The sequence below is a fragment of the Entelurus aequoreus genome, linkage group LG03 (genome assembly GCF_033978785.1).
Source record: "Entelurus aequoreus isolate RoL-2023_Sb linkage group LG03, RoL_Eaeq_v1.1, whole genome shotgun sequence".
NCBI lineage: Eukaryota > Metazoa > Chordata > Actinopteri > Syngnathiformes > Syngnathidae > Entelurus > Entelurus aequoreus.
The window spans coordinates 41906681-41931294 of record NC_084733.1 but is presented as its reverse complement, the minus strand read 5'-3'; the positions used below and the strand labels follow the sequence as shown (position 1 = coordinate 41931294).

Sequence of the window (24614 nt, the reverse complement as noted above, 5' to 3'; positions counted from 1 at the left end):
TTAACTGAATTACTCTGTTACATGCACAACTCATGCTGACCGTCTTTCCCAGGCGAAAGTATAAGTAGCGAGACATCCAATGGCTACCTGAATGAAGCAGAGGTTACATGGCAGGCCTTTGAGGGGGAGGTTGACAGTCAGTCCACCCAGTCAACCCATATGGACGTGATCGCTGACCCGCAAAGCCAGGGGAGTCTTCTGCTTAGTCACCACGAAGCTCTAGCAGGTAAAGACCTCCCACTGACACAATTTCACATGTTTTTAAGGGTTGATGCAGTAGAGGAATTGGGTTTAGCAGCTTGATCGCCAAGTAAAGAAAGTAGTGTTTCACTCAGTGAGCCGCCCCCAGACCCACACATAAAGACACACTGGTGTGCGTGATTTTATTTGATTTTTTTGTCTGTGTTGTGATCATCAGAAAGTTCTGTCTTTGTCACCCTGCTCCCTTCCCCAACCCCAATTTTACCCCTATCCCTTGTTCATAGGTCCTGAGTGTGCTCTCCCTTCCCACTCTATACCCCCACCCGAACACCACTACCACTACCCTCAGAACCCCCCCGCCTCCCCAGCTCTCATGGTGCACACTGAGTGCCCGCAGGATTGCCCCGTGGATGACAACATGCATCAGTCTGTGTTACATATGCCACACCACTTGGGTACTGCTCCATAACTGCTGCTCTAGCCTCTCCATTGTTCAGCATCACCTTGACTTCCCATCTTCTACATTGCACATGTTCCTCATCCAAGTTATTTGACTGAAACAACTTATCTCTCGGCATAAATTACTGCAGTGTCACCCGAGATGTGCTACACTCACATATTCAATTTCATGTTTCAGTCGTCTAATCTCTTTATCTTTGTCACACCTATGTTGGCCACTAAGTAGTGCTGTCCTACCACAAATTCAACAGAAGTCATTTGGCTGTTGCATGACACATGTATGTTTTCCTAAAGTATATTCACAGCTCAGCGCTTCTTTATTCAACTAGTGACGAAATGGCTTTTTGTATTACACAAATGTACAAACAAGCAGATGAATGCTCCTCTGAAAGCCTTCCATCACTTGTTGACTGAATTCTGTTTCATCACTTGTTTACTGTATCCCACATCTCTTTGATACAAGTCTTTGCTCCCTCTCTGATATTCACAGCTATGCATACAGTTGTTACCAAGTTGGAGTTTATCAAATCCAAGCTTCCATCCTTCTTTTTGACAATGTAGACAGCAGCGAGTGTCTGGCTGATGATGTCAGCATAATTGCTGGTGGGACCCTGACAGGATGGCACGCTGACTCGGCCTTCGTCCTATGGAGGAGGATTTTAGGTATACTTGGTGATGTGAACAACATCCGATGTCCCAAAATCCATGCCAAGGTCTTTTCCTATCTTTATGAACTCTGGCAAAAACTTGCCAAGGTACAGTGAAACACATTCTCTCATGTCAAATAATATTTCTTAAACATTGTGTTGGTTGTCCAACCTACTCAACCTTAAATATGTGCTCACAGATCCGAGACAACCTTGGAATTAGCGTGGACAACCAATCATCTCCTCCCCAGCCTGCCTTCATTCCTCCCCTCCGTATGCTCGCCTCATGGCTCTTCAGGGTATAAACAACACATAACCACAGACAACCTTAATAAACAATAGTTCATCTTTTGAGGCGTAATGTGAAAAAGCAGGACATTATTAGTTTGGAGTCTGTTATTTTGCAGAATTGAACATCCTTTATTCTTTGACTTCAACTGCAACTAATTCCGTTGCATTTACAATATAGTATTACCTCAACTTACGAACCTAATTGGTTATATGACGGAGCGCTTAACTGAAACACTTGTATCTCAAATGAACGTCTAGCAATGAAATTAATTGAAAGCAATTTAATTGGTGCTTGCCTAGTACATTGTAAGACGGCGTATCCATCCATAAATTGGTGGTGTCGATATTATATTATAGATACTAGAGTGATCAAATCAATATTTTTATTTTCTTAAAATTATTTTGTTGTTATTTACAAACTTAGGGGATATTTCCCTGGGCACAAGAAGACTTTGAGGAGAAAAACAAAAGGATAAAACCATTGTATGTAATAAAAGAGAATGAAGAACTAGTTCAAATATTATGTTGTTATTGTTAAACTGTCAATATCACTCACCATGAATAAATTGATAACTGTACAGTTAATACATATGATTAATTTTGGTATTGGCCAATCTCACTCATGGATCAGTATTGCAATCAGCAGCATACAACCTTGATGAGAACATCCCTAGTTTAGATATTATTTTAACGTGCTTGGCTGACGTTAGACACATTCTGCCTTAGTATGGTGCGGACTAAAAGGGCTATGCTCTAACTGCTTCACCAAGTCGACTACAGGCTTAGTCATGTTATCTTTAAATCAATGAATATCATCCACTTCTTCTTCGCAGCACTGACCTGCACACTCACTTTCTTTCTCCCCATGCTTGGTAAAACAATGTTCAGTCCATTTCTAGCTAATGCTAACGAGCAAGACCGGATGTTTTGTTGGATGTTATACGGTTTACTTTGACAAGTGTTACGGCAACTAATGCCGTAGATGCTTGTAACTCAAATGTTTTCTTGCCACTTAAAGCATAACAATTAGCCGAGAGACAGCTCTTATTTCAAAACACTTTTAAGTTGAGGTATGACTGTTCTGCATGTATATCTTCCAAGGGTTCCTTTTTACACCACTGTGTCATTGTTTTTGCCAAGCCAGGATGTTTGATACAATTTGAAGGTCACTCATTTTACCTGCATTTTACCATAGACCTGCTCAGTGGCCTTTTGGTTAGAGTGTCTGCCCTGAGCTCGGTAGGTCGTGAGTTCAGACCCCGGCCGAGTCATACCAAAGACTATAAAAATGGGACCCAATACCTCCCTGCTTGGCACTCAGAATCAAGGGTTGGAATTGGGGGTTAAATCACTAAAATGATTCCCGAGTGCGGCCACCGCTGCTGCTCACTGCTCCCCTCACCTCCCATGGGGTTGAACAAGGGGATGGGTCAAATGCAGAGGGTAATTTCACCACACCTAGTGTGTGTGTGACTATCAGTGGTACTTTAACTTTAACTTTACCCTAAATTGTGTCGAATGGGTGTGCTAGTAGCAGCAGTGTTTATAATGACAAATAGACATTTACATGCTGTGCTCAATCCACTATAATTAAGTTTAATTGAAAAGATGTGTAAAATATATCTGGAACAACTCAGGCATTTTGACAGGTGATCTATTTTAGATCACAAATGCATTTACTGTGTGTAAATCCATACAACACTCAAGTACTCAATAACCCTTTCTTTGCTCCCTGCCTCTCCCACAAAGGCCACCATGCTTCCATCAGAATACAAGGCAGGAAAACTGCAGGCCTACAAGTTGATATGTGAGATGATGACCAGGCACCAGGATGTGCTCCCCAACAGTGACTTCCTGGTGCACCTTTATCACATCGTGCACCAGGGTTTGACAAGCGATGATCAGGTATGACCAGCAGATGGCATTACAGCAGCAGGAATTTTGTCAATCCTACACTTTGCACAAGACTAAACCCATGTGATGTATTTGCATCGGTTTTCAGTAAACAACTATTTTAGAGATGGCTTGTCAAGACATATTGGACCATTTTCTCAAACTCTACTCTGGCACAAATAAGTGCCAGTTAATAAATAGACTTCTATAAAGGCACGGTTGGATGAGTTTGTTGTCGAAGAACTTGACTGGCCTGAGCTCTAAAAGAAAATATTGATTGTAATATAGTTATTTTCATCAACCTCACACATTTTTACTAACACTTTAATGTCTGAATTATTAAAGCTGCAAAAGTGAAACATACTATATATTTCACTCTGTATTAATGGCCAGTTGCCCCAATACTTTTGTTCGTATTCAAGATGAGCTGGAAGATACGTGTTATACACATACTAGCTATGCGTTCTTTTATTGTCAGCTATAATGTTGAGTAATTTTGCAGTGTTTTGGCATCTTGTAATTATTATTATTGTAGCCCCTTCCTCATATTTAAATTTGGCTAAGCTCAATTCCTTCCAGACGATGCTCAGTGAAGATGATTGGAGTCCATCCACCGCTACTACAAAAAAAAAGACAAAGAACGGGATAAAAGAGTTGGTAGGGGGTATCTGGATACATGTGTGCGTGCGTGTTTATCAGCCCTCCTGGCTGGGTTTCTATTGCGCCTTGGCAACACGACAAGCTTATTAGAATGTTTTCAATATCGTTAAATAATGTTTTGAGCCCCTGCCGTGTATTCGTGATTAATTAAGGATTGACGTCTGTCGCGCTCCGTTAGACTGACAAGTCGGCCAGGGGCCCAGAGTGGGCTGGCCTCCCCGTGTGTGTGTGTGTGTGTGTGTGTGTAAGTCTGTAAAGGAGCGGGAGGAGAGCCAAGGGATCGCAGTCTAGAGTGGAGCAATGAGGGGGGCACACTGAGTGACAAGGCAACATTCTCCCGCTTTTGTTGCAGCTCTGTATAATACGTCGGGGGGCCAGAGCCAGGCTAGCCACTGAAGCATGCTCAAATTGGCCAGAGAAAAGAGTCCTCACGCCACACAAAAGAGGACAGCCGCACGCCTGCTTAACATAAGAAAGTGGCTCTTGCTCACCCCCTACCCCCTCCTATCTTCTCCTAAACTCCTCTAATCCCACCCAAAAGGACGGAAAAATCGTGTATATTGGATGTATGTAATATAAATTTTCCTTTTTTTGTGCATTGATTCTAATTTACCGCTAAATGGCAGTCCTCAAGTTGCATAATATGGAATACAGTCTATTAGTCATTTTGCTTTTGCATAGATAAAGCAAATGACATAATCACCCATGCTCTGTAGACAATTGGTGGGGCAGGGTGAATCCCTATATAAATCCTCACCATTAAATTCAGATAAGCTTAGGGCAAAATGACAGTTCCCTTGCAGGGATTGTCCCTCCGACTGACAGGGAGGACAAGATCAGGGCTATTGTCCTTCTAGCCTGTCCTGTTCTGCACTCATAAAGACATGACCATGCCATGACAGCAGTAATCCGTCCAAGAGGGCATCTGTCTGGTCTGCAACATATTAAACAGAGTAAAAGTCGCTTGTCTTCTTCTCAGTCAGTAACAAATATTTCAAACAATTCCTAAAAGATGGGCGACAGCATTTTTGTTTTCACATATATTCCCTGTCATCAGGTGAATTATTCTTCATAGTAAACTGGAAATATCTATGTTTGAAAAATATTTGTATACTTCACAGTGTGTGCTTTCCTTGAAATGAGGCCAAATAAAAAGGTCTGAGGTGGCTATTCAGATATACATTAATGCTTATTTTGTTAATTGTGGGGGTTATTCCTTCTGCCGACACGTGGGCCCCAATTCCCATTTCTTTACACTCTGTAAAATTTGCGCAATAGAAGACGCATGCATTTGTGACGTCCTCTAAAATGCTCATTTTAAGCAATCAAGCAACAGTTTGTTGTTGGCTAATTACGGCTGATTGCACTGCACATTATGTTTTAGATGTCAATTACCAACAATGTGAGGGTAAAATGGGCCCTCAAGCTCTTCCCACCAATTTTCCACAAGCAGCGCGTCCTTTTTTGCTCCTCGTCCTTGCGTATTACCTTTTGTGTATTTATTCATTCTATTTTTAATTCAGCAGCTTGATAATTGTATGAGGTTGGGATTATGGTTGAAGACAGAAAGGTAGCGCAGTACTAAGGTTTCTGTTGTGAAAGAGTGGAAGAAAAACAATGTGATGGTCTTGTGTTTGCCGAGGTGCCCTGTTGGTTCAGATAGAAACAGCCTGATGTTTGAACTGTTTATGGCCAAGAAGGCAGGTGTTTACAGGCTGAACCATGCCTGTGTAGACACAGGCATTGTCCAGTGGAAGATAAGAGAGAGAGCAATATAACACTTGCTGCATAGTCATAGGCAGTGCATGTGTTTTTATGCAATAGCCAGTATCGGATAATAAAATATGTCCAGTCTTTTGCTGCTTTATCCTGCATTCCTGCTGCCTTTTATACCTCCGGTTAAGCTAAGATGTATTCTCAAAGGGTAACAGTACTTTTTATTTTATTTTGCCTAGCGTTCACAATCATTATGAAAGACATGACGAAGGATGAATTTTTTATAATGCTTTCTAACTTGTAAATATATGTCCACTTCCAACGTAGCCAATGGGTGGTCCTCTATTTCGCCCATAAAATACAATAAATAACCATTCAAAAAGCGGCAACATTAATCCAATATCAACCAAGTATTAGTGATGTTATTATAAGCGCTAATGCAGACAAACTTTTGATAGCGGCGCAATGATCACAAGCCTGTGTACAATTTTGACATGATCGACAGGCGAGGTGTTTCCTTGCTTCCTTGCTCCCTGGAAGTTTATTGTAGATCATAAATCATGTATCTCACCTGGACGGACGAAGTCTGAGGACGTATTCCCACGAGTTGGTACACTTTGACAGCCATTTAGGACCCGAAAATGGCGAGAACGACACCAAAAGACATTTGGTCACAACCTGCAAATCGCCCCCCTCCCACACACACAGCCCTCCCCCCGTTTCTTCGTGTTGATTATATATGAACATCCTAGCAGTCGGCATCCTAATGACAGCAGACATTGTACAGTAAGTTATGTTTTATTATGTTTGTTGGCTCTCATGAAGTTTGCAGTGAAAAATAATCAGTGATGAAAAAAAAACAACGTTGTGATGCGTTTTTTAAATTAATGCGCCTTGTATGCTTAAAACGATCAAAATACTTAATAATATGTTATTATATATGTGCCTTTTACTACATTACGTATACTTACATCATGTATATAAAACCTTAATGGAGGTGTTCGAATCTTTTAAGGGCATTTATAAGGTGGAATAAAGCAGCTCCCATAGGCTCCAATGTAAGCGGACTTTTGATCGCATTCATTTAATATTTAGAATTGGAAAAAAAATAACATCCCTTCCCATGTCTTTCATAATGATTGTGAACAATAGGCAACATTCCAATAAAAATGCAGTCCGCCTTTAAGCAGTTTGTACAACCTACTGAGCATATGTCAGTAAAAGGATACCCACCTGCCACTGAGCTGCCTGTATCTCAGCAAAACAATACAATGCCTGCAACTTTAATTACTGGTTTGCCTGCGTATGTGTATGTACATGTGATTAACAAAGGTGGAGGTCTTTTGTTTTCCTTCTTTTTCTCTCTGAGCCATTAATCTGCGTCTTTCTCTGTTGTATTTTTCCTGTGGTTGCTTCAGTGTCCCGTTGAGGAGCCTTACTCTCCTTGCCAGACTTGAACTGCTTAGTCTACCTGTTGAATTGTGAAAAATAAGCTTTCTTCCCAACATGCCTTGTATATTTTTCCCTTTTGAAAAATATTTCCATCTGCAACACTTCAACGGAAAGTCAATGTTGTTGTATGTTGCACAATGCGTGTTTACTTACTAAGACAGTTGTTGCTGCACCAGAGTGTACATATAGTAAAGGTTTATGTTTTTGTATGCATCAGGATGCTTTAAACACCATTATCCGTTACTGCACTCCACGATTCTTCTTCCTTGGCCTGCCGGGTTTCACAATGCTGATTGGAGATTTCATCACTGCTGCTGCACGCGTCCTCAGTTGTGACTCTTCAGAGGTACATGCATGCTGTGTCCACCAAATAGTACAATTTGATTTAGTATACAATGTATTTGTATTTTCTCTTGTTATATTATTATTAGGGCTGTCAAAGTTAACCCGATAACATGTTAACGAAAGTTTCCTTTAACGGCACAATTTTTTTATCGCACCATTAATGTGCGTCTGGTGTGGCCCTCAGTTCCATACTGTAGCAGTGGAAAGGCAGCGTTGTTCTACCTGATGTTGAGTCACAGAAAATAGAAAGAAACGGACAGAGCAAAAGGTATATTGAACAGCAAGTTAAGTTCCGAAACCCTGGCCGGTCGCTCTCTCCGCAAGACCAAAGTTATGACTATCCACTCTCGCTGTGAGTTATCACCACATTTCCTAGCTGCTGGCAGCAGCGGTGTTGCCAAGTCCAAATATTACAGGCAACTTTTTTTCTAAAGTCGCTCATTATGTTTTTTTTTTGTTTTTGTTTTTTTCTGGACTTGTTGTTGAACATGTGTTTGCTTATTTGGGCTCGCGTTTCTGTCCTCACAATAGACTCACTATGGACAAATGCGATTAAATATTTTAATCGTTTGACAGCCCTAATTTATTAATGTTTTGCATTCTTTATGTATATACTGTATTTCTTGTTTTGTTTTTTGTCAAATCAGTATAACTTTTTGAGACCATGCCACGTTTCACCAACACTGGGCACTAAATGCAGTTGCATACCAGTGGCACAGGCTGAACACATATAGTCCTTTCACACACACACACACACACACACACACACACACACACACACACACACACACACACACACACACAGAGGGGTGAGCATCTCTTGGCGGCAAGGTGGCTTTTTGTTTATTCATTTGATCTATTCAACTGAAGACATGGTGCACTACAGATTTACTTAGTGCAATTTTTGAAGCTTTTACCATTACATTTCATACACCCACTTGTCAAATGTCATTCTCTCAGAAATTTTGAAGAAAACCATGTGCAAAATTAAGCTCAAAATTGTTTTTTAATAACCTTTCACAAACTCTTGTAAGTCCTGCCAATGGATTCCATGTACAGCATGACAGTGCAATGAAGGCCATAGTGCCGTAAAAATTTAAGAATTTAAAAGCTATTTGTTTTTGTATTTTCTCTTGCCAGGCTCCCAGGATGGAGGCTCAGACAATTCTTGGCTCTTTAGTATGTTTTCCCAATCTTTACGTCCATATTCCAGTCCTGCGAAGCGTAGCTGGTTCTGATGACATTGTTGTAGGAAATGAGGACATCAAGGTAAGAGGGTAAATCATCAAAGGGGAATTTTGTATTTTCCATTACTATACATGATTTAGGACAGTGGGTGAATTAAATCCTGAGATATATTTCATAAGACATGTAGCTGGCAGTCTACATTATGTGTACATGGAATGTCTGGACTGCCATTTAATAATGTTTCTTTGCACTGCAGGATTATCTTGTCAACATCCTCCTTGAGGCCGCAACAAAGGAACCCTGTGAAGGGGCTCGGTACGTTATTACATTGATTAAATGTTAATTGTATTTATTAGTAGTACAGTCGTGGAGTGAAAATGATCTGAATGGCAGCTAAAAGCTTATGAAATAAGATTTGTGTGTGAAGCCTTTAAGTACCAAAACAGATCTGTTCCTACACTGATACAAGTTGATGGTTTTTGCTTGCCAGGTGTATTGCTGTGTGCAGTCTGGGCCTGTGGGTGTGCGAGGAGCTAATGCAAGAAAAAATCCATGACCAGGTGAAAGATGCCATCAATGTCCTAGGAGTAACACTAAAGGTTAGTGACCATCCCATGAACAAGATGTTTACACTACTGTGTGTGTGTTTACTGAGTTTTACCATATATACAAGAGAGATATACAGAGATGTTGTATCATCTGTGTACAAATGTCCATTTGGTTGCAACTTGAGGGTCAAACATATTCAATAGGAAACAGGAGACAAAGTTCAAGTCAATAAATTATTTTTTTTACATTGACTGCAAAAAGAATCCCAAAACCCTTTTGTGTCCCCCAAAGTACAAATAAAAACGACCTGGTGAACCGGTCCAAAAGAACAAAAGACGGTGAGGTAATTAGCCCAACCCTATAAGACGTCATCAACCTGGCACAACAACGCTATCCCAAACCATCAATTAATACAAACCTGCGCATAAACTAAATCCTTAACTACATGAAATTCAGCAAACATAAAAGGCGGTCCCACAAATGAAATAAAAACTAATAGACAAGAAGAACATATCAGCAGACAAGAGCATGTGCTGACGTGCGTGTCAGTGATTACAAGAAGCAAAAAGGAGCCAGCTGAGCTGACGCCACGTACTGTATTTATATATAGGGGAAAGGCCAATCTCAGCTGCTTCCTGCAAGAAAGACAAACGCACACATAACACATTTGTTGAGAAGAATATTGTTGAGGTCATTAATGTTTTCTAGTTTAGAACCAGATGTGTTTGGTGGGGTTGAGGTCAGTAGTCTTGGTTCATCAACACCATGGGTTGACAACTTTTACTTTCAAAAAATACAATGATTTGCAAATCATTTTCAACCCATATTCAGTTGAATATGCTACAAAGACAACATATTTGATGTTCAAACTGATAAACTTTTTTTTTTGTTGCAAATAATCATTACATTTAGAATTTGATGCCAGCAACACGAGACAAAGAAGTTGGGAAAGGTGGCAATAAATACTGATAAAGTTGAGGAATGCTCATCAAACACTTATTTGGAACATCCCACAGGTGAACAGGCAAATTGGGAACAGGTGGGTGCCATGATTGGGTATAAAAGTAGATTCCATGAAATGCTCAGTCATTCACAAACAAGGATGGGGCTAGGGTCACCACTTTGTCAACAAATGCGTGAGCAAATTGTTGAACAGTTTAAGAAAAACCTTTCTCTTTTTTTTTTTTTTTTTATTTTTTTTTTTTTTTGTCCTGTCCAGTTTCTCAGGCAAATCATATAGTAGATGTAGATGCCCGTATCGGCTGTTCAGATTTACTTTACAAAAGAGAAGTGTAGGATACTTCTCTTGTTGCCTTATTTGTATTTGACTTTATTAAATGTATTTATATTATCATTTGGTGCAGCCGGGCCGGAGCAGGAGGGGATAGAAAGAGAAAAAAAGGAAGACAGAGGGGGGAATTGTGGGGACAAGAGGGGGATTAGACAGAGACAAACCAAAGAAAAACCTTTCTCAACCAGCTATTGCAAGGAATTTAGGGATTTCACCATCTACGGTCTGTAATATCGTCAAAGGCAGGGGTGCTCATTACGTCGATCGCGAGCTACCGGTCGATCGCGGAGGGTGTGTCAGTCGATCGCCAGCCAGGCATTAAAAAAATAGTCCTAAAAATGAGCGATCATAAATCTTCACTATGACGTCACTTTCGTCACTTGATTGACATTCACGGCACCCGAGGGTCTTCTGAGATGACGCTGACTGCTGCCAGCTCATTATTAAGAAAAAATTACCGACAGGAAGGCGAGAAACACTTTTTATTTCTACAGACTGGCGCCGTACCTGTCGTCAAAACTCCAAAGACCGACTGCACAGTTGCAAAATAAAAGCGCTGCTTCATCCTGCCTGCGCTAACAAAATAAGAGTCTCAGAAAGCTGGCGTGCACAAGCTAGCAAGCTACGGAGTTTGCCGCCAATGTATTTCTTGTAAAGTGTATACAAAGGAGTACGGAAGCTGGACAAATAAGATGCCAAAAACCAACCACTTTCATGTGGTATTGTACAGAAAGGAGGACTTTTTTTATCCTCCATTTGAAAATGCGGACGTTATCAGCACCACTGTCTGATTCCTATCAATGCAAGTCATCAGAATCAGGTAATACACCAACTTATATTCTTGTCTTCATGAAAGAAAGGAATCTATATGTGTTAAACATGCTTGTATTATCTTTAAACACCTTTAACTTGTTAACAATATTAACTATTTGTGTTAAATATGCTTGCATTATCTTTAAACACCTTTAACTTGTTAACAATATTAATTATATGTGTTAAACATGCTTGTATTATCTTTAAACACCTTTAACTTATGAACAATATTAACTATGTGTTAAACATGCTTGTAGTATCATTAAACACCTTTAACTTGTTAACAATATTAACTATATGTCACGAGGGGGGGTTGCAGCTGGCTGCGGGGTTGTTCTTCCCATGCAAAAAACGGCTCCGGACGATAGCGTGAAGGTGAGCTTGGATTTATTCAACATAAATCACTAAAACTATCACACACGCAAACAATAAAGCAAAAAGGCAAACGTACCTAAAACACATGAAGCTTAATTACTTGGCATGGATGACATGGCATAATCAAACACTTACTTGACATAAACGCGTGACAAACACAATGCAGGCAGAACGAGTGATGAACAAAGGTAGACTTAAATAACAGTGACATGATTGGAACAAACAGGTGCGTGACTCAAAACGTAAAACAGGTGCGTGACATGACAGGTGAAAACTAATGGGTGACCATGGAAACCAAACCAAACAAGGAAGTGAAACCAGGAACTAAGAAAGTGTCCAAAAAAACAAACACATGGCCAAACAAAAACATTAACAGACATGACAGAACCCCGCCCTTACGGACAGATCCCAGATGTCCAAAAAACAAAACACAAAACAGGATCAAGAGTCATGGGAGGGCGGGAGAGGGACATGGCAATGTATCGCCAGGCCAAGTGGCCCCGAATCCACCGAGGCATAGTCATGTGGCGGCGGCGAGTGGAACGCCGCCACCACAGGCGAGGTGGGCGACCCGGGAAGGGCCACATGCGTGGCCGACGAAGAGGTGGGCGCACTTGGCGTGGCGGACGACCAGGTAATGGCCACAACCGTGGCAGGCGAGGAGGCAAGCGCGTCATCGTCATTGCAGGCGTTGAAGCCGCAGATGACGCAGGTGCGGGTGCAGCAGACGAAGCAGGCGGCGAAGCTTGGTCTTGGCCACTTGGAGGGTCTTGGCTGCTTGGAGGGTCTTGGCGAGGGTCTGGGTCTTGGTCTTGGCGAGGGTGGTCTTGGACTTGGTCTTGGTCTTGGACTTGGTATGGTTGGTCTTGGACTTGGTCTTGGCATGGTTGGTCTTGGACTTGGTCTTGGTCTTGGCATGGTTGGTCTTGGACTTGGTCTTGGTCTTGGCATGGTTGGTCTTGGACTTGGTCTTGGCGGCGTGGGTCTTGGTCTTGGCGGCGTGGGTCTTGGTCTTGGCGGCGTGGGTCTTGGTCTTGGTCTTGATCGTCTTGGTCTTGGTCTTGGCAGTCTTGGCAGTCTTGGTCTTGGTCTTGGCAGTCTTGGTCTTGGTCTTGGTCTTGGTCTTGGCGTGGGTCTTGGTCTTGGCGTGGGTCTAGTACCGGAGCTTGGCAGCGTGGAGCTGGAACCGGAGCTTGGCAGCGTGAGCTGGAACCGGAGCTTGGCAGCGTGGAGCCGGAACCGGAGCTTGGCAGCGTGGAGCCGGAACCGGAGCTTGACAGCGTGGAGCCGGAACCGGAGCTTGGCAGCGTGGAGCCGTAACCGGAGCTTGGCAGCGTGGAGCCGGAACCGGAGCTTGGCAGCTTGGAGCCGGAACCGGAGCTTGGCAGCGTGGAGCCTGAACCGGAGCTTGGCAGCGTGGAGCCGGTACCGGAGCTTGTCAGCGTGGAGCCGGTACTGCAGCTTGGCCGCGTGGAGCTGGTACCGGAGCTTGGCCGCGTGGAACTTGACGTGGTGCAGGTGGCCTAGCTGGGGGCTGTGGCTTGGCATGGTGACGGACTGGTGGTGGCGGCCGGGATGGAGGTTGCTGCCTGGTTGGGTGCAGCTGAGCCACCCCACCAACACAGCTCCTGGTCCCAGCCCCCCCCTCAAGGAGCGGATACCAGACGCGCTCCCTGCGGTCTGGCATCTTCTTTAGGGGTGGGTGGAGAGTGGTCAGGAGGGGGGCAGAATCCTCCCCATTAAATTGTCCAAAATGTCTATTTACCACCCCCACTTTAGACTGGGTCTGAACAAATCAAAATTTTGAAAAACATTTCTCAAAAGAATTACTCTTTGAAACAAAGTCCTTAGTGGGCGGCTGACAGAGGGCGTAAATGGAATCTAAAAAAAAGTCTTGGTCTCTGACGTCATCACCAGTGGGCGGGATGACGTCATCAGCACGGGTCTCCTGCGGCGGCGAGGAAGACAGGGCTGGTTGGGGAATCTTGTTGTCCGTAGGAGGATCCTGGGGGAACGACGCGCTATGCTGGCGAAAAGAAGCCTTTCTGGCTGGCCTCCATCTTCGCCAGCGCGTCTCCATCACCTCGTCATGGCCCGTCTGCGGAAGAACGTCTGCTGCCTGCATAATGTCACGCGGGGGGGTCGCAGCTGGCTGCGGGGTTGTTCTTCCCATGCAAAAAACGGCTCCGGACGATAGCGTGAAGGTAAGCTTGGATTTATTCAACATAAATCACTAAAACTATCACACACACAAACAATAAAGCAAAAAGGCAAGCGTGCCTAAAACACATGAAGCTTAATTACTTGGCATGGATGACATGGCATAATCAAACACTTACTTGACATAAACGCGTGACAAACACAATGCAGGCAGAACGAGTGATGAACAAAGGTAGACTTAAATAACAGTGACATGATTGGAACAAACAGGTGCGTGACTCAAAACGTAAAACAGGTGCGTGACATGACAGGTGAAAACTAATGGGTGACCATGGAAACCAAACCAAACAAGAAAGTGAAACCAGGAACTAAGAAAGTGTCCAAAAAAACAAAAACATGAACAGACATGACACTATATGTGTTAAACATGCTTGCATTATCTTTAAACACCTTTAACTTGTTAACAATATTAACTATATGTATTAAACATTCTTGTATTATCATTAAACACCTTTAATTTATTAACAATATTAACTATATGTATTAAACATGCTTGTATTATTTTTAAACACCTTTAACTTGTTAACAATATTAACTATATGTGTTAAACATGCTTGTATTAGCTTTAAACACCTTTAACTTGTTAACAATATTAACTATATGTATCAAATATTCTTGTACTATCAATAAACACCTTTAATTTATTAACAATACTAACTATATGTGTTAAACATGCTTGCATTATCATTAAACACCTTTAACTTGTTAACAAAAACATATATTTCATAAATAAGTAAATATAAATTATATATATGAATGAGGTAGATACCCGCGACTTGATCAATTGAAAAGTAGCTCGCCTGCAGAAAAAGTGTGAGCACCCCTGATCAAAGGGTTCAGGGAATCTGGAGAAATCACTGCACGTAAGCAGCTAAGCCCGTGACCTTCGAACCCTCAGGCTGTACTGCATCAAAAAGTGACATCAGTGTGTAAAGATATCCCCACATGGGCTCAGGAACACTTCAGAAACCCACTGTCAGTAACTACAGTTGGTCGCTACATCTGTAAGTGCAAGTTAAAACTCTCCTATGCAAGGCGAAAATCGTTTATCGAAACGCCCGGAAACGCCGTCGGCTTCGTTGGGCCTGCGCTCATCTAAGATGGACTGATACAAAGTGGAAAAGTGTTCTGTGGTCTGAGGAGTCCACATTTCAAATTGTTTTTGGAAACTGTGGACGTCGTGTCCTCCGGACGAAAGAGGAAAAGAACCATCCGGATTGTTATAGGCGCAAAGTTGAAAAGCCAGCATCTGTGATGGTATGGGGGTGTATTAGTGCCCAAGACATGGGTAACTTACACATCTGTGAAGGCGCCATTAATGCTGAAGGGTACATACAGGTTTTGGAGCAACATATGTTGCCATCCAAGCAACGTTACCATGGACGCCCCTTCTTATTTCGGCAAGACAATGGCAAGCCGCGTGTTACATCAACGTGGCTTCATAGTAAAAGAGTGCGGGTACTAGACTGGCCTGCCTGTAGTCCAGAACTGTCTCCCATTGAAAATGTGTGGCGCATTATGAAGCCTAAAATACCACAACGGAGACCCCGGACTGTTGAACAACTTAAGCTGTACATCAAGCAAGAATGGGAAAGAATTCCACCTGAGAAGCTTAAAAAATGTGTCTCCTCAGTTTCCAAACATTTACTGAGTGTTGTTAAAAGGAAAGACCTTGTAACACAGTCGTGAACATGCCCTTTCCCAACTACTTTGGCACGTGTTGCAGCCATGAAATTCTAAGTTAATTATTGTTTCCAAAAAAAAAAAAAAGTTTAGTAGTTTGAACATCAAGTATCTTGTCTTTGTAGTGCATTCAATGGAATATGGGTTGAAAAGGATTTGCAAATCATTGTATTACGTTTACATTTACATCTAACACAATTTCCCAACTCATATGGAAACGGGGTTTGTATATGTATGTATATGTGTATATATTTATGTATATACTGTATGTATACATATATATGTTTACAGATGTATATGTATGTATACATATTTATGTATGTATACATACGTATGTATATGTGTATATATCTTTGTATATGTGTATGTATATACAATATATGTTTGTATGTACGTATATGTGTATGTATATATATGTTTGTATGTATGTATATGTGTATGTATTTATACATGTGTATATGTATACGTATACATGTGTATATATATGCATATATGTATATTTATATATGTGTATATATGTACATAGGTATGTGTATATATGTATGTGTATATATATTATTTACATGTATGTATAAATTATATATGTATGTATATATATTAGGGGTGTAATGGTACACAAAAATTTCGGTTCGGTACGTACCTCGGTTTAGAGGTCACGGTTCGGTTCATTTTCGGTACTGTAAGAAAACAACAAAATATAAATTTTTTGGTTATTTGTTTACCAAATTTGTAAGCAATGGCTTTATCCTTTTAACATTGGGAACAATATGATAATTCTGCCCACGTTAATCAACATTAAACTGCCTCAAGTTGTTGCTCAGATTAAATAAAATGACAAAACTTTCTTCTACATATAAAAAGTGCAACATTAAACAGTTTCAAGTCAACTCATCATGCTTAATTTATTACAGCATTTGGGAAGCCTGTAGTTGATTTTTATCACACACGCACACACACACACCGCATAATGAGCTAACACACACACACACACACACACCGCACAATGAGCTAACACACACACACGGCAAAATGAGCTAACGTTACGCTAAAAGCTAATTAGCCTTCACCTCAAGCCAGGGCCGCGAGCGAGCTAAACTGCAGTTTGTTTCTAGAACGTCAACGGGCTCATAGTGATGTTACTAGTAGTTGACTGGGAGGTGTTTATTTTAATTTGGGGAGAGTCCTCTGCCTGATGCTCACCTGCTAAACACCTATCTGCTAACCCCACCGCAGAAGCACTGACTATATGCGCTCTGAATACGCACTGCTGATTGGCTGTTACTGCTCTGAATACGCACTGCTGATTGGCTGTTACCGCTATTGTTGTAACCAATCAGATGGTTGTGTGGGTGGGATAATGCTGGGTGCTGTGTCGGAGACAGAGGCAGAGAGCAGAGCAGCTTGTTAAGATGTGTGGAAACTCGTTCGGTACACCTCCGAACCGAACCGGAACCCCCGTACCGAAACGGTTCAATACAAACGTACCGTTACACCCCTAAAATATACAAACGTGTGTATATATTTATTTATATGTATATTAGGGCTGTCAATGTTAACTGGTTAACGCATGTGATTAATTAAAAAAATTATTGCATTACCATAAATGAATGATGATTAATCAAAGTGTATGTGACGGCACCTGAAGGCAGCGCGCATTGCACAGGTAGTGATCACGTCACACACCATTTATAGAGTGAGTGATGTACTCTATATATGTATACGTGTGTGGGTGTGGGTGTGGGTGTGCGTGCGTGTGTGCGCGCTCATACATACATATATATATATATATATATATATATATATATATATATATATATATATATATATATATATATATATATATATATATATATATATATATATATATATATGTATTTGTATATTGGTTTTTATTCAGTCATTGGTGGAGCTAAGGATAATATTTGAATATTCTTTTTAATATTGTTCTGCAGCACTTTGGAAACATTTTTGTTGTTTAAATGTGCTATATAAATAAAGTGGATTGGATTGGATTGGATGTATGTGTATATATACAATATACTGTATGTGTATATATATTAGTGTTGTCCTGATACCAATATGTTGGTACCGGTACCAAAATGCATTTCGATACTTAAAGGGGACCACAAAAAATTGCATTATTAGCTTTATTTTAACAAAAAATCTTACGGTACATTAAACATATGTTTCTTATTGCAGGTTTGTCCTTAAATAAAATAGTGAACATAATAGACAACTTGTCTTTTATTAGTAAGTAAGCAAACAAAGGCTCCTAATTTAGTCTGCTGACACATGCAGTAACATATTGTGTCATTTATCTTTCTATCATTTTGTCAAAATTATTAAGGACAAGTGGTACAAAATGAATTATTAATCTACTTGTTCATTCACTGTTAATATCTGCTTACTTTCTCTTTTAACATGTTCTATCTACACTTCTGTTAAAATGTAATAATCACTTATTCTTCTGTTGTTTGGATGCTTTACATTAGTTGTGGATCAGTGGTGTGCCGTCACTAGAGGCAGGGGAGGCACGGCCTCACCTGCCATCATGGAAAGAAAAAAAAAAGTAAAAAGAAAAAAATAATAATTAAATTGTTATATGTATCCAGTGATTATACTAAAGTTATTTTCCATTTAACTTCACCAGTTTTAGATTATTTTAATTTTATTTTCACATTTGCCGTTCAAATACTGAGAAGAGACGGTGCGGTGATCAGCAGCCAGTTGAGGCACTTCACTGCGTTGTGCCTCAACATGGATTGTGCGCAATGACTCGGCTAACTGCTGGCCTGCTGTGCAGTGAGACCGTATTGCTATATGAATTATATTATACATTTCCATAGTTTAGTTAGCTGAGGTGTATAATATACAGTCTATTTTGTCAACAACTGTATGTGTGTAACGTATTTTTAGTGCTGAGCATTCATAAAACTCTGCTGCGAAGACGCACTGTGTGAAGCTCGTCTCATAACCCCGCCTCCTGGTGCCAAGCACCTCCGCCGCAGAATGCACCGCCCGACGGGAGCGCCGCAGCCACACCAACCAAAGCCCACACCCAAACCCTCCACGTGCAAGACCGAATCCACTCAAAAAAAGTCACTTAACAAGAAGCCAAAAAGTGCAAAAACAACAATACTCGCGCTGCAGGAGCCGCGAACGACCGCAGGGACACAACATTAGGTACACCTGCACTGCAGGTTCATATGTTTGTAAATCTGACTGTGATGATGCAGTCGTGCCTCACCAGACATAAACCTCACCGCACGCCACTGTTGTGGATGATACCACAAATTTGGGTATTAACCCGATACCAAGTCCTTACAGGATCATACATTGGTCATATTCAAAGTCCTCATGTGTCCAAGATTTAAACATAAAATGCCATCCATCCATCCATCCATTTTCTACCGCTTATTCCCTTCGGGGTCGCGGGGGGCGCTGGAGCTAAGCTACAATGAATTTTTTTTAAACGAAAGAAGTTGTGATGCCAAAAAATATCAATGTAGTCATAGTAGTATCAACTAAATACGCTCCTGTACTTGGTATCATTACAGTGGATGTTAGGTGTAGATCCACCAATGGCATTTGTTTACATTTTGACAACGGTGAGCTACGTTGTGTAGTGAAGCACGTTTAGCTATTCCTCGCCCTGTAGGGATGATACTTGTAAGAAACGTACTTTGTTTGTCGCCATGGAGGCGAGGATTAGTGATTTAGAAGTAGCTAAAACACTGCAGACTGCGGATGGACTTTAGCCGCTAGCTAGCTAGCCATGTCTTAAAGCTCCTCTTCCTGTGGGCATTTCAATGATAAAGCTGCACCTTTATCGTTAGTTTTTTAGCCAAAATGCGTCCGTTCTCACTTTTCTGTCTACACACATTGTCTGTTTGTAGGTACTCTGTGATTGTGCCCTGCCGAACATGCTCGTCTGCTCTTAACCAGCAATGACACGATGTGACGACGGCAGGAGGGTGGGGGACCGGTATTTATATATATATACTTTATATATAATAACACCAGCGTGCAACATGCTGTGACATAAATGCTGTTAAAACACATTTTTTCTGGGAAAAAATTTGCAGTGACGACTTCAGGACATACGATATGATACTTTTGGAGAGGGTCTGGGGCAGAGTTTAATTTGCAATCTGGGAATCCATCCAAAATCGAACATCTTGCAGACAGACAAAAAAAAACAGGTTATAAATGTGACTGTGGTGCTTAGGGATGATGTTCGTTAAGAAATTATCGATGTCGATGCCGATGTTGATGCCATTATCGAATCCTCTTGTCGAACCGATTCCTTATCGAATCCAGATAGGTTGTTGTGTGTGCACCTTGTGTGTGCACTGAGTTCCAAAAGCCGTAGATGTTATGTGACTGGTCCGGCACGCTGTTTATATGGAGGAAAGGCGGACGTGACTGAGGACAGCATGCAGCCATTATAGGGTGAAGGTTTCAGGTGAGAGAGGACGCTAAAGGCACGCCCCCAGTGAGCATATAGTGCTGCTATGTGCATTGTAAATAAACAATTGCAGACAAACACATCATCAACATGGACGAGGTGCCGCTCAATATCAACATCCTGGTGACGCACACTGTGGAGAAGAAGGGGACCAGCACGGTAGCGAATCGATACGCACAACGAGGCAAGGGAAGTCGGCTTTTACTGTTGTGCTAGCTTGCTATGCTAATGGACAGAAACTGACACATATGGTGATTTTCAAGGGGAAGACGCTGCCGAATGAAAAGTTTCCATCTGGAGTCATCATTAAGGCATGACGAAGGAACTCCAACCGCTGAACATGGGTGTAAACAGGACGTTCAAAGTGAAGTTGTGAGTGTCCTGGGAGCGATGAATGACAGACAAACACAGCTTCATGAAAACTGGGAGGCAGCGTCGGGCGAGTTACGCCACAATTTGTGAATGGATCGTGGATGCTTGAGCTAACGTGTCTGCTTGTACTGTTGTTCGAGCTTTCGCAAAAGCCTGCATCTTTTCCGGGAAGCCCCACAGCAACGAGACTGACTTTGAAAATAAGGAGAGGGAATCTGGCTTGTTTGATGGAGAACTTGCCCAGCTGTTCATTTCGGACACAGAAGATGAGGAGTTTGATGGATTTGTGAATGAGGATTGATCAAAAAATAATGTGAGTACATTGATAAATACTTCAATGAAGTGCAACCGAACTAAGCTTTGCTCCTGCTGCCTTTTTAAAACAGTGTCCATGCATGCTAGCGTATGTTTTAAGCTAGCGTGTGTTTTAAGCTAGCGTATGTTTAACCATGCCTGCGCCCAAAAATACGCTGCGCCTTGTTTATGCGTTAAATACAGAAATAGCACCCGTAACTGACAGTGGCTTCGATAACGGGAACCGGTTCTCAAAAAGGGATTCGAATCCATGGAATCGGTTCTTTTCTTATTGAAGCATCGGGAGAACCGGTTTTCGAACATCATCCCTAGTGGTGCTAAATGTACGTACAATTTACACCAAGCATACAGTATCTAATACATATTTCTAGACCCAAAGGAAGTGTTTTAAACATGAATTAAAATCATCGTAGGTCCTCTTTATCTTCCCACCGCAATCCTCACACTGGCAAAAATGTTGGGCCTTGGACAAATTCAATTGAGGACCCCTAATGTAAGTGGTCTCACCTAATGTTTGATAGTCTGGTTAAACTATTTTACAAATATGCCTCAATATGATTTACAATATTGGTGACCATTCCAACTATGACAAGAATGTAATTTATTTCCTTGATAAAATACATCACAGATGGCTACAGTGTCTGTAAATGAATAGAGTACATGCATACCCTGAGCCCAACAATGATTAGCTTTTGCAGAAATGATCTTAACTGTACTACCATTTAACAAGGTTTATTAAAATAAATTAGGACGCGACTACTCCACTAAAGTGACTGGGGTGAGTATTTTGGAAGTCTTCTCTTTCCTCTGACTGAAGAGATGCAGAGAACCTGTAAGCTGTTTTTTTCTTCCTTATGGAAAAGGACTTTGGTGGTGGCGTAATTTCCAAGCTCCTCTCGCTCTCAGTAGATGTGTGCCAATTTTAAGCAGCTACATCTCCCAGCGCCTTCCCCCCCCCACCCTTTTCCATCTCCATTGGAGCAGTAATCACTCCCCTGTACAACTTGACACAGACTCAGCCACCCCCAAAATAGAGGGTATAGCCTGGGTAAGAGTGTGTTGTAGAAGGATGGGGAGAGGGGGTTTAAGAGTGGCTCTGACGGTCTCTTTTCTAAAAGCAGGTGCTGAACTCTCAAGGCCTCTTTTTGTGTTTGGCCATTTCTGCACTCAACACATTGTCTACCAATGTTACACATTGAGAGGCAGTCAGCTGGAATAAATACGAAATTCTATTTCTCTACAAAGGATTTCAAATCACAGAAGAAATCCACATTTTGGCAGAAATTGTCAACAGTGCAATTCTTGTCTCTGATGATTCTAGAGAAAATGAGGCATGGAAGTAGAGGTGGAAATGAATATATGCTAATTATCTACTGAAATGGGAAAAACAAGGTTCAAGTCAGTCAGTATGTTTACATGCACTAAAAAATGTTTTACAGTGTTCCCTCAATTATTGCAAGGGTTACATTCAATGCATATGCATTTAACGTCTTTGTAAGCCCTGCGCACAAGTTTCACACACACACTTATAAACCTTTCATACACTCTAAGACTGACATCATTTTAACATGAAACTTCGACAGGTACACAAAACTCACTGAGAAATCTGCGATGCGCTGAGGCCGCAATCTGTTACCAGCAAAGTGGCGAGGTAACTCTGTATTGCAATAAATTCTGTGAAAGGCAGCTTTTTAGAATGCATGTAAGCAAAAACTTTAAAAAGATTGTGTTCAACTTTTTAAGGATCATTTTTTGCGATAGAAGCCAGTTCCTTCTTGCATGCATGTATAAGTCGATCATCGGAGCCGGGCGGCGTTCGGCACGTTTCAGTTTCTACAGCAGGACGTAACCCAGAAAGCACAGTACTTTTTTCCCCAGACTCTTAACCCTGCACTGTATACAATGTTGGTCCTAATTTATGATTAATTAACCTTGTCACATCAGACCAATGGAATTGCCGTACGGTCACGTTGGACCAATAAAATAGTTCACAATAAATCAAATGCACTGTGCACTCACCCCACATCTTGGAGAAGTCGCGATGAAATGCTCATTACTGTTAAATGTGTGAATGTACGTAAGCGCCTGTGTAAATCTTTAATGTTTAAATGTGTACAACTGCGGCTAAAAACATGTGCGCCCAATATACGTATGTACACAATAAAATTTGTCCAAAAATTAAGTGGGTGCAGCTAAAAAAAACAGTGCGCTCTTTAGCCCGGAAATTACTGTAGCTGGCACACCTGATGACCATTTGTTGTTGCAGTCTGCTATGGAATATCACCATACTCACAAGAGCCATATTAGATCTAATGTGTGCCAATATTAAAATAATGCATGCAGGACATGTTAATTTGTTCATGTCAGATTTCGTTGTTACAGATTTGCCACTACCTGCCAAGGTGATGTAATAGGTCATCGGAAAAGCCATACATTAAGGTCCGCATGCGTTGCGGTCATTCATCTTTCGTTTGGAATAGAAATATAGTTTCTGATTTTTGGTTTGAAAATCAAAAAACAGAAAACGGATCATTATCCATTATCTGTTATCCAATTTTATTGATGTTTTTAAAAAAATAAAAAATGGGAATTAAAACCAGTGGAATAGTCATTTCTCTATTCCCTTTTCAAGGTTTGGACTATGGCTGGGCGATATATCGATATACCCGATATATCGCGGGTTTGTCGCTGTGCGATATAGAAAATTACTATATCGTGATATTCGAGTATACATTCTCACGCAGTTGCTTTTAGCTGCGGGCATTACACTGCATGCGTTTCCCACTCTTTTTTTGTCTCTCCTTCTCACAGAGACATAAACCAAGCGCACCTTCTTACACATATCACATGTGCAACATCACACACTCCCGCGGAGCAGACAAGTAGCGGTACATGGTAACGTTAGCTGTGATGCTAAGGGTGAGGTGCGGGTGGTAATACGAGAGAGAGAAGGTGCGAGTCTGGTAACAAATGGAGGAAGAATTAATTACCAAGAAAAACAGCACGTTATCCATCATCTGGCGGTGGTTTGGCTTTAAGCGGGAATATGTTCAACATTTATGCAGCAAAAGCGTTGCTACAAAAAGTAGGAGCACTGCTAATGTAGCATCATTTGAAAAGTCACCCGCTAGAGAATGAGGAGTGCTTGAAACTCTGCATGTCAACATCTCCGGCCGGTGCCACACCAACAAAATGCCGAAGCAACTATTTCCAGATCAACACTGTATGAAAAAAAAAAAGTCAACAACAGAAGAAGATAACGTCCACAGAAACCTATTTTGCAGCTCATTTTTATTTGACAGTTATTGAAATATCTTGTGTGACATAATGCACAAAAGTGCATTTTATTTGTTTTTAACTATTGTAGTGGCGTTCTGTACAAAAAAGTACACTTTAATATAGTGTTATTTTGATTTGTCATCTTGGTGACATCATTCACAAAAGTGCACTTATAACTTGTTTTAAAATGTCTCTGACAATCTTGCACTTTCTGTTTTGGAAATGACATGATTGTCTGTGCCACTGCTTAATAACTGTTTAATAAATACAATTGACATAGTTGTGATTTCCCTCTCTGCATGAACGTTTAAAATGGGCATATATTAATGCAGTATGAAGAAGAATGTTTTAATGTAGACACATAGAATCATCATACTGGTGTGATTATATGCATCAA

General features: G+C 41.2%; 1 protein-coding gene across 12 annotated transcripts in view; it reads left to right on the top strand.

Moving 5' to 3' along the window:
* Positions 1 to 24614, top strand: part of ralgapa2 (Ral GTPase activating protein catalytic subunit alpha 2) — a 310363-nt gene that overhangs the window by 155620 nt on the left and 130129 nt on the right. For 10 of the 12 annotated variants that reach the window (XR_009825291.1, XR_009825292.1, XR_009825295.1 and 7 more), the window contains 9 exons: positions 53 to 226; positions 486 to 656; positions 1222 to 1415; positions 1508 to 1606; positions 3348 to 3503; positions 7537 to 7665; positions 8805 to 8933; positions 9109 to 9167; positions 9343 to 9451. Coding sequence is in view for 7 of the 12 variants with exons in the window: in XM_062041843.1 (XP_061897827.1) it covers positions 53 to 226; positions 486 to 656; positions 1222 to 1415; positions 1508 to 1606; positions 3348 to 3503; positions 7537 to 7665; positions 8805 to 8933; positions 9109 to 9167; positions 9343 to 9451 (1220 nt within the window). In the remaining 5 variants the exon portion in view is untranslated. The remainder of the gene's footprint in view (positions 1 to 52; positions 227 to 485; positions 657 to 1221; positions 1416 to 1507; positions 1607 to 3347; positions 3504 to 7536; positions 7666 to 8804; positions 8934 to 9108; positions 9168 to 9342; positions 9452 to 24614) is intronic. The other 2 variants (XM_062041849.1, XM_062041847.1) reach the window with 1 other exon arrangement.